General features: G+C 53.2%; 2 protein-coding genes across 2 annotated transcripts in view; one reads left to right on the top strand and one right to left on the bottom strand.

Annotated features, from left to right (window-relative positions):
- The window catches only part of GGN (gametogenetin), a 3,641-nt gene extending 1,632 nt beyond the window's left edge, over nt 1–2,009 (top strand). The window contains 3 exon segments of the mRNA XM_027765606.1: nt 1–656; nt 659–1,004; nt 1,804–2,009. The exon segment at nt 1–656 is cut by the window's left edge and continues 103 nt beyond it. Of these exon segments, the coding sequence (XP_027621407.1) occupies nt 1–656; nt 659–1,004; nt 1,804–1,921 (1,120 nt within the window). The 3' untranslated portion in view covers nt 1,922–2,009.
- A 741-nt stretch (nt 2,010–2,750) lies between these two features.
- Nucleotides 2,751–10,472, bottom strand: part of PSMD8 (proteasome 26S subunit, non-ATPase 8) — a 7,980-nt gene continuing 258 nt past the window's right edge. Inside the window, exons 2-8 of the mRNA XM_006161752.3 lie at nt 10,227–10,466; nt 8,831–8,903; nt 8,612–8,714; nt 6,963–7,128; nt 5,616–5,716; nt 3,777–3,888; nt 2,751–2,977 (exon numbers count right to left, since the gene is read on the bottom strand). Of these exons, the coding sequence (XP_006161814.1) occupies nt 2,840–2,977; nt 3,777–3,888; nt 5,616–5,716; nt 6,963–7,128; nt 8,612–8,714; nt 8,831–8,903; nt 10,227–10,466 (933 nt within the window). The 3' untranslated portion in view covers nt 2,751–2,839. The remainder of the gene's footprint in view (nt 2,978–3,776; nt 3,889–5,615; nt 5,717–6,962; nt 7,129–8,611; nt 8,715–8,830; nt 8,904–10,226; nt 10,467–10,472) is intronic.

Genomic DNA, 10,472 nt, shown 5'->3' with positions numbered 1-10,472 from the left:
CCTGGCTGCCAAAGCCTCGCTCGGGGGCGGCGGAGGTGGAGGACTCTTCGCCGCCTCGGGTGCCATCTCTTATGCTGAGGTCCTAAAGCAGGGGCCCCTGGCTGCTGGCGCCACTCGCCCCTTGGGAGAGGTCCCTCGGGGGTCACAGGAAGCCGAGGGCGGTGACGGAGACGGCGAAGGGTGTTCTGGTCCCACCACGACGCCTGCATCCCATGCCCGGGCCCCACCTCCACCACCCTATACCACCTTACCAGGCTCAAAGCCCAAATTCGACTGGGTGAGCCCCCCTGATGGCCCTGAACGCCACTTCCGCTTCAACGGGGCTGGCGGAGGCGTCGGGGCGCCCCGACGGCGCGCTGCCGCGCTCTCCGGGCCCTGGGGCTCCCCTCCGCCACCGCCAGGGCAGCCGCACCCAGCTCCCGGGCCCCGGAGGCCCGCGGCGCCGCCTATGTTCATCTTCCCGGCGCCCACCAACGGGGAGCCTGTGCGCCCGGAGCCTGCTGGCCCTCAGGAGTTACCGCCGCCGCCGCCCACGCCCACGCAGCAGCCGCCCTTACTCCAGGCAACGCAGCTACCGGTGGTGCTCCCGCCCACCCCAGGCCCTGGCCACGTGGAGTCAGCCTTGGCTCCCACCCCAACTCCCATTCTGCAGCCCCAGCCCCGGCTCCAGCCCCGGCTCCAGCTTCAGCTCTCACCATTGCCGCACCATCGCCACCTGCGCCCGCGCCCATCAAAGCCCGCACACGGAAGAACAAGGGTCCCCGCGCGGCCAGGGGTGTGACCCGTGAAGATAGTGCACCTGGAGTTAGTACCCGCCAAGGGACTCCAGATACTGTGACTGACAGCAGCGGTGGAGGAGGAAACGGGGCCCTTCCAGCAGGTACTGCTACCACCGGTGCCACACGCCATTGGCCGCCCTTCCAGGTGCTTAACTCCTGTCCCTGCAAGTGTTACTGCCGCCACCAACTGCGCCATCGCCGCCTGCCACGCAATGTGTCGGCCTGGTGAGCGGCGGTCTGGAAGCGGGGAGGGCAGGGCATCCCCCTTGAAAGTCCTGAACCCAGACCTTCCAGCAGAGTCCTTTTCAGCCCTTTAATGACCTGACCCTACACATGACTACATCCAGCTGAGAAGCAAGAGATTTGATCTCCTACTGGAGATCCCCTTGGTATCCAGACCCCCAGGTTAACCTTAGGTCCTCCTGTTACACTTTGGAGCCATCAGAGAAGGAAGCTGGTCACTACTGGCCAATCCCTGTTCACAGCCTTGACCTTGTCTATAGGCAACTGTGAGGGACCATGTCCTCAGGGGTGTAGTTTTCCTGGGACCAAACGAGGGTAATGTAGGGCTCCAGCGTTCCTGGACACAAGGAAGCCCTGGCTTTGGACCTCCTGATCTGATCCCTCCCGCCAGCCTTTGACATCCGGACTCTGGGATCCAAGGCTTTGACCACCAGAGGGCACTGGCAATCCAGCCCTTCTGCTGCAGAGGTTCCTCAAGTCCCCACATCCGGGGTGATGCTGCACCCCCCACCCTATAATCAATCTCTGGATCTGGTCACCAGGATCTGATTTTAGCTCCTTAAGACAATCACTGGGCATCTTAGGAGCTCAGCAGGGAAACTATCATGACAGTACCCTCTGCTACAAAGATGAAGTGGATATAGCCTTACCCCAAACTATCTTTGGGATCTTTGGACATGGCTTCCAGAAGCTTCCTTACTCAGGCAGGCGAAATGAAGGCTGAGAAGGGCTAGGGGTCTGTTTGCACAGCCAAGCTCTGCTGATCCCACTCTCCTCCTAGGCTGAACACGCCCACCAACCACCTGAGCGAGCCACCCTGGGTGGCCACTATCAAGATGGCTGGCTCCCTGGTAGCTGGGCTGGAGCACTACGACTTGCAGGCCACCCATTCCAACTGAACACAGTCTGCCAATGCCCTCTGCCTCCCTCCCCCTCAACCATGCCAATAAAGCGCTAACCCTGGTGCCTAGCTGCCTGCCAGTCACTTGCTGGGGGTTGAAGGGTCAGCAGGACAGACGTCTCCATGAGAGCAGCACATCCTGAACAGCTTCGGGATGAGGTGGTCTCATTCCCCCTCATACTATCAGCCCCATTTCTGAGCTAACCTACTTCTAAGAGTGGCAAAACCTACCCTGGAAAAAGTGATTATTCTCATTTTACAGTTGGGAAATGACTCAGGAAGATGAGAATCCATATCCCACAAATGGCTCAGCTAGATTTGGATTATGTGCCTTAAATACCTTCCCAAGAACTTTAAGGCAAGAATCGAACTGAGGGGCTGGGGAAGACCTTAAGTCACACCTGGTGCAGGAAGGATAAGAACAGGACAAGCCCATGGCAGGGCCCACAACTTTCACTCCACGAAGAGCTCAAACTGGTAGCCCACAGATGGGTTCCACTTCATATGTCACTTTAAAAATTGTTTAATTCATTGGCAACATTTTAAAAAACTGGGGAACTTCAGCCCCTTCAATGAGAAAACCTGGTGCTCTGGCCCAGCACCCCATTCACAGCTGGCTGGAACAGTCCCTCTGCCTGGGCCCAACCACAGGCCACAGCGCCAATGGTGCTCTCCAGTGGGGATGGGTCTGAGACCCCACACAATGGTTTCTGGACAGAAACTGACCCAGACAGAGGGTGTTACTTCCAACCTCCAGGGGCCCCAAAGTTCTTCCGAGATAAGAAACTGTCTCCCGGCCATCCCAATTGGGAAGACAGGGCCTGGAAGAGAGATCAATGCACCTTTATTGGAGGAAACCCTGCTCTGTAACTGTTTTAAATAATGCACGCCCTGCCCCACCCAGTGCCCAGCGGGCTCAGACGATCATCTCCAGCTGCCGAGCATACTCGATGACCTGTTTGGCCAATTCCGTGGAGGGGATGGTGGTGTCTTCCGGCTTCTGCTGCTGACTGGCAAAACTGTAGTAGTTGCTGGGGCCCAGGACCCACCCTCGCTGTAGGAAGGGAGGGATGAGAGGTGGGTAGGATGATCACAAAGACTTCCCTCCCCACCCCATGGGGCCAGCACTTAACCCACATGCCATGGCCTACTTCCCTCACCAACCTACTCTACCCACAAAAATCCAGGCAGGTAACTTCACCTCTCTGTGCCTCAGTTTCTCCATGTTTTAAACAGGGACTCTAATTACACAGCTCTTTGCATCTACTTTAAGGATTAGGTGAATTGGGACCAGCAGGTGGTGGAGTGGTTAAGGTGCTGGATTCCACGTAACCACATTTCAAGTCCCACACCTGGCGCATGTGTACCCAAAATCCTGAGAGGAAAATGGAGAAAGCACTGCAGACCGGCCAACTCCCTGGGGGGTGATTTCTTGTTTTCTGTCTGTCTGTCTGTCTCTATGGTGAGCTCACACGCTCTATAGAAAAGAGAAATAGCTCCCAAAAAAGATTAGGTGGGGGCCTGCAGGTGGTGTGGTTCTGCAGGTGGTGTGGTTAAGGGTGCTGGACTCCCACATGGCCAACCATGGTTTGAGTCCTGGACTGGGCACCTTGCTTTCTCACTTTCTCACTCTCTATAAAACCTCTCTCTATATATAAAAAAAATATATATATATATATATCTTGCCTCATTCTATGGATAGGGAAATGTGCTCAGAGAGGTTTGGTGATTTGCCTGAAGTCACACAGCTGGATTAAAACCTGGGCAATCTTTTTGCAGTGTCCCACTAGGCCATCCCATACTGCTGTTGAGTGCACCCAACCCCACAGCCCTTCGCCCTGAATCCCAGCCACCTTCTTGGCATAGTCCGTCATCTTTTTGGGTGTATTGAAGAAGAGGATCCGGGTAGCCTCAGTGAAAAGGATTTTTTCATAGGCCTTCTCAATGCACCCCGCAATCTCATCCCTGTGGGAAGATGATGAAGGTCTTATTACTGAGCACAGAAACCCTCCCAGGCAGTCGTCCCAGCCTGGCACCTGTGATCTGGCCCTTGGTGTGGCACTGCTAGCTGGCCTATGTGACCTGCCATATTTACTGATGGAAGCTCAGAGAAAGGAGGGCTCACCAAACAAGGGCCACAGGGAACCCACACCTACATCGCTCTGATTCCAGGGCCCAAACTGAATCCCACTCCCAGCTGTAAGGATTTCAAGCTGTCTAAAACACAGCTTTGGATCCACGAGCGGATCTCTTCACACAATGCCCCTGTCACAAGGGTGCTGCACTCTACTTCACAGATCCTGTGGGGTTCCTGAAAGCCATCCAACCGCACCATGAACACTCAAGACGGAGTGAGATCACCCCTAGGGGAGATGGCCACACTGCAATCCCTCCTCCATTCTCCTGTCAGGATCTCGGGCACGCACACACATGCGTCCAGCGTGAGTTTAAGCCACCAGGTCCGGTACTTGAACCACGGCTGACTACAGGGGAGTCCAGCGACATAGCCATTATGCCAACTGCTGACCTGCAAAAATCTCTTTAAAAAAAAAAAAAAAATCACCCAGGTACCAGCAGGTGGCAAAGTGGTGACAGTGCTGGACTCCCACATGGCCAACTACAGTTTGAGTCCTGGACCCGACGGCTTGAAAATCATGCCAAGCATGTGTGTGTACATGCCCAAAACCCCAGGAAAAAAAGGGATTGTGGCATGACTATACTCCCTGAAGGATGACTTTCTCACTTTCCCTCTCACTGTCTCTCTCTCTGGCAAGAGCATGCACCTATGACAAAACCTAAAAAAAAAACAAAAAAACAAAAAAAAAAACACCTAAACCCACTAAGTTACCCCTTACCCCTCCTTACTCCAGTTCTATCTCTAGGCTGACTTTTGCCACCCAAGGAATAGGAAACCCACTTCAACCTGGTGCTTGCCACTTCAATACTCTTTTACTCCTCGAGGACTTGTATGCCATGCCCATATGACCTCGTGATGTCACCTGTGCATGCAGCAATCTGAGGGACTGTTGAGACCTGGCAGCCCCATTCTAGAGATGAGAGAACTGAAGGTACAACAGTTCAGGGTGCTTGAAGTGAGGTCGTGACACTCACTGGATGAGTGTGTGGGCCAGGAGATGGGCTAGAGCTTCTGAGAGGCAGAACGGTCCTGTCTGGGTGCCAAGCCTATGCTCAGGTTTGATGGCACGGGAACAGGCCAGGAAGAGATGAGGGCTGTTACCCATAGTCCCCTGACCAGGTCCAGTTTGTAGAAGAGTACTGAGGTGCCGGCAGAACAAACGTGTCCAGCCTACCCAGATCACAAGTGGTCGGAATGAGATTCAAAGTAGGGGCTGGGAACCAGCAGTTAGCGTAATGGCTATGTCGCTGGACTCCCACGTAGTCGACCGCGGTTCGCGTCCCGGACCCGGTGACTTAAAACTCACGCCGGGCGTGTGTGCGTACGTGCCCAAGATCCCGAGAGGAGAATGGAGGAGAAGGGATTGCGGCGTGACCATCCCCCCTGGGGGGTGATTTCTTGCTTTCTGTCTCTATGTCTCTCTCTGTCTGTCTGGCGAGCGCACGCGCCCTATAGCGAAAAAACCTCTCCAAAAAAAAAAAAAAAAAGTAGGGGCTGACTGACCCCAGAATCCAAGCTCTTTCTGTACCCCACAGGGCCCTGGTCTCCCACACACCTGATAGTATCAAGCAGGATGTCGATGAAGAAGGTGTAGCTCTCCGCAGGGATGTTACCCTTGGCCAGGAACACCTTGTTGTAGCTGCCCTCCATCAGGTACTGCAGAGGCAAGGGAGGGGGAAGAAGGGAAGATGACGATGTGGTGCGGAGCCCCCTGTACCCCCACAATCCCTACTCCAAGAACAACCTCTGCCATACTGCCACCCACTCCCCATGCAGACTGGGTTTTCTAAAAATTTATGGAAAATGCACATTATGAAGAAACTATGCATGGATTTCAAAACATCGAAATAAACTTGTACTTCAATTATATCTTTTTTCCATGAAATTTTTGAAATCCCCTTGTAAACACACACACACACACAGTCTCCAAGACTGCCCTGGGCTAACATCTCACCTCACCTACAGCAGGGAGGCAGAGCTGACCCACCCAGGCTCACACCCCCACACCTTTGCCCGAACCGTGCTGCCTACACGAATTCTCTCCCCAATCCTTTCCCCACAGCCAATCCTCCGAGACCTCAACTCCAGGAACAATGTCCTCATCTTAGGTCCTGGGCCTTTTCCCTGCCTGGCTCACCTTGTTCCAGAAACACAGTCTTCCTTGCTATCCTTCAAACACGGCAGACATGTTTCAGTTCGGGATGTTTGGACTCGCTGCTCCCTCCCCGGACGTCCATGTGGTTTGGGTCCTCATACTTCTCAAGACTTTCTCAAATTCTACCCAAGGCCTTCCCTGACTGCCCTGTTATAAAACCATCCCAACCAGGAACCAGCAGATGGCATAATGACTATGTTGCTGGGCTCCCATGTAGTCGACCACAGTTCGAGTCCCGGATCCACTGTCTTAAATTCACGCTGGGCAAGTGTGCGTGCGTGCCCAAGATCCCAAAAGGAGGATGGAGGAGAAGGGATTCTGGCATGGCCATCTCCCCGGGGGCTTTCTGTCTCTGTCTTTCTGTTTGTCTTTATAGCAAAAACCTCTCAAAAAAATAAACAAATAAAACAACCTCTACCCCTGACACTGCACTGTCCTTCCTCTATTTTTCTTCCCATAGCACTTAAAATCTGACACTCTGGAGGTTACTTATTCTTCTGATTTACTGTTTGTTTCCTGACTTAAATGTTATCCTCCCAAAATCAGGATTTTATGTTTGACTCACTGCACAGTCTGAAACCCACTACAGTGCACACAACTGGGGCCCAACATGTGTTAGAAGAACAAACGGAAATCCACGGGTTAAAAGAAGGGGTAAGCCCACCACTCCCCCAAGAAGCCCTCCCTCATGCCTGTCCCCACACCATCCACTTTGGCCAGACTTCCCCTCCCCTTCCGCAGCCTCACTTGCTCGAGGGACACAGGGTGCTTGATGTAGACGTTGGTCTGGATGTCCTTGGCAGGCAGGCGCTCCAGCTCTGTGTGGAACTCAGCCACTCGGTTCTGGGACAGCAGGAAGAGAAGGTTGAGGCCCAAGAGCTGGTGCATGTAAGCCGACTCAGGGAGCTGCTCCCTGTAGACCCAGGAGGGAAAAGCAAAGTAAGGAGGATGTAGGGACCTACCGAGCCCCCACCCCAGGCTCCAGGACCCCGATAACTGCCCAGGATTATCTCCTTGATGGAGTTCTAAGTCCTGGGCTTTGAAATGAGGAAACTGAGGCCCAAAGAAGTCAATTTTAAGTCATATTGACCCAAGCAAATCTCACTCTTCAGTGAAAAGACACAGCTTCAATTTCCCCAACCGCAAAATGGTTACCACCACAATAATCCATCATAGAGATGAGCTAAATGAACAAGGAATAAATAAAATTAAATGACTTAATCCCGGTCAAGTGATTGGAACAGTACCTGGTCCAAATAAACACTGCATAATGGTTAACTATGATTAAATTATAAACAATCTCTCTCTCTCTCTCTCTCTCTCTCTCTCTCACACACACACACACACACACACACACACCTCTCACATACTTTTTTAAAAAATTATTTTATTTAACTTGGTCTGGGACTCAACCCACAGTTGGTCATGTGGGACTCCAGTGCCCCTAACCAGCCCATCACCTGCTGGCACCCACACACACTTTTAAGGGAGAACTGAGACTAAGAGAGGTGGTCATTTACCCAAGACAACACAATTTGGAAGTGACAAATGCCAAACCCAAATATGTCTTAAGGTTGAATTTTTTTTAAAATAATTATTTATTTGTTATTATTATTTTAATTTCACCCGAGAGAGAGAAAGGGAAAGTGAGAAAGCAAGCCAACAGGTCCAGGACTTGTGGGAGTCCAGAACCTTAACCACCATGCCACTTGCCAGCCCCAAAGTTGAATTTTTAATCATTAATCCATGTAAGTATCACCCAAAGTTATACTCAACACACACCTGGTGAGTCCTGCTCTGGCCCTGTGGTAAGCAATGCTAGGGATACAGCAGTGACAGTTCCAAGTGCTGCCTTTAGGAAGCTCACAGTACAGTGGGAGGGGCAGGGTTGAGATGGGAGGGCATAGGCTGGGGGTGTCAGGGTCAGGACTAGGAAGGCACGAGTAGGGAAGCCAGGGCTGGGACAGCATTAAAGAGCACAGGAAAGAACTTGGGCTTGGGTCTAAATGCTGTGGAGAGCCATGACAGGTTCTGAGCAGAAGATGAAAGGTCAAATCTTAGTGTCACAAGAATCCTACTGGCTGCCACAGGGGTATGTCAGAGAGGATCAGGCTGGGGCCAGGAGAAGCGAAAGGTGACGGCGGTCATACTGGGCAGAGGGGATGTAGTGTGGGGAGAGAGAGAGGAAGGCAGGTTGGAAGCCTACAGAGACTGAATTATACGACCAGTCTCAGGACCTCCAGGCCAGCCTCCTGACCCTGCATCCTCTGGGGATGGAGCTGAGCAGCACAGGACTCCCTAGGCGAAGGAAGATGACCAGAGTGGCTGGAGCATCAGAGATAAAAGAGCTTCTATGTACCGCCACCCCCCAAATCGGGGGCAGGACCCGTCCTCACTTGTAATCAAAGTAGTAGCATTTGAGCTGGGCCATGTAGCGCTCGAAGGAGGGGATGTCTTTGCGCAGGATGCTCCACTGGGCCCCAATCTCCAGTATGTCACCTGTGGGTGACAGGGCAGGCTCTCAGATGACTGGGTTCCCTTCCCCGACCACCTCTGCTGCCATTCCTGCCAGAACTCTCAGTCTATCACCTCCCACCAACCCCAGTGACACTCACGGGCCAGAATGAGCTGCTGTTTGGTCAGCTTGGTCCCTGTGGTTGGCAGAAAGTTGAGCTCCAGCAGAACCAGCTGATGGGAGGAGAGAGAAGGAAGGAAGGAATAAGATGGGATTTCAAATACAGATTACTTACCTTCTCTAGGCTGGGGCTGTCTCACCTGGAAAATGGGGCTAATTGCCATCCTTGACTCATGAACTGCTTGTAAATATTAAAGGACTCAGCGTTCATAAAGCATGCAGAACAGGGCTTGAGTACACAGTAAGCAAGCATTTAGAATTACCTCCTACTACAATTATGAACGGCCCTACTAGGGAAACAGCAGAGATACCCGATGCCTGAGCCAAAGGAACCATAGGGGGGCACAAGCACCTTCCACACTTTGTTAGGTTGGGGTAACTGAGCTACCCCCAACATCCACATCAGGGAGGGAGAGGCACTAACCTCTTTGCACAGCCCAGCCCACACATCATTCTTAAACAATTATTATTTTATTTAACTTTATTTATAATTTATCCAGAAAGGGACAAAGCAAGAGAAAGCCAGTCGCTAGGTCTGGGACTCGAACTGTGGTCAATCAGCACCCTTAACCACCATGCCACCTGCCAGCCCCTACACATATCATTCTTTCTTTTTTTTTTTTAAAGAACTATTTATTTATTTTTATTCATTCATTTTATTTTAATTTGATGAGAAAGAGAAAAAGCAAGCCACCAGGTCCAGGACTTGAACTGTGGTAGGCCATGTGGCTGTGTCCAGCACTTTAACCAGCACGCCACCTGCTGGTCCCCCACACATCATTCTTTGGCAGACTCAGCACCTTAGTCCAGCCCACTGTGTTGTTTACACTCCCTCCCAAACACACCTTGACCTGGAGCACCCTGAGCCCCAGGTTTTTGTTTTCTACCTATAAAAGTATTCCGAAGTTCAGTCCTGCTCCACCCCCCCACACACACACAAATGCCCACATCTCTCAGATCCTAACGTGGCCTGGTCCTACACACATCCCCGAGACACCCCATCTTTACTCTCATCGCCCTGTACAGTCAGTCCTCATTTCCCACCTGGTCTGGACAGAAAAACCCCGACACCACCTTCCTGCGATTCGGACCGGTCAGGCCTCCAAGCACGAGGGTTCACCCCGCACTCGGTTCTGTCCTCCCCTCACTGCCCTCCTGCCCCGCGCGGCCAAACGTGGCCCATTCCCCCTCTCTGGGAGCCCCTCCCCCCGAGTTCGCACCCCGGCTGCTCCGATCTTTTACCCCATCGGATCTCGCAGCCCGCCTGGCTCCGGTGGGCACCAAGGCCTGCTCCCGCGGCCCTGAACGTGGCTCTGTCCAGACCCGGTGCAGCGCCCCCCGCCGACGCTCGGTTTCCTCGGCTCGCCGACCCCTACCTTGAGACGGCCCAACTCTTCCCCGCACTTGCTAAGATTGGGGCTTTTACGGTTCCACTCGCCCTTGAGTTGCTCATACATGCCGGCTGCGGCCTGAAGAACGCCTGAGGCTGCCGAAGGCCCGGAGCTCGAGAGCCCGGCCGCGCCGTTCACAGCCGCAGCCGCCATCTTCCGTGATGCGGCAAACCGCCTGCCTGATTTACGGCAGGGGCGGCCCCCAAAGAGGGCACCGGCGGAACGAGGCGC

Source organism: Tupaia chinensis, unplaced genomic scaffold (assembly GCF_000334495.1).
Source record: "Tupaia chinensis unplaced genomic scaffold, TupChi_1.0 Scaffold138910_1, whole genome shotgun sequence".
NCBI classification, from domain to species: domain Eukaryota; kingdom Metazoa; phylum Chordata; class Mammalia; order Scandentia; family Tupaiidae; genus Tupaia; species Tupaia belangeri.
Note: the sequence above shows the minus strand (reverse complement) of the source record. Positions and strands in the feature narration are given on the sequence as shown.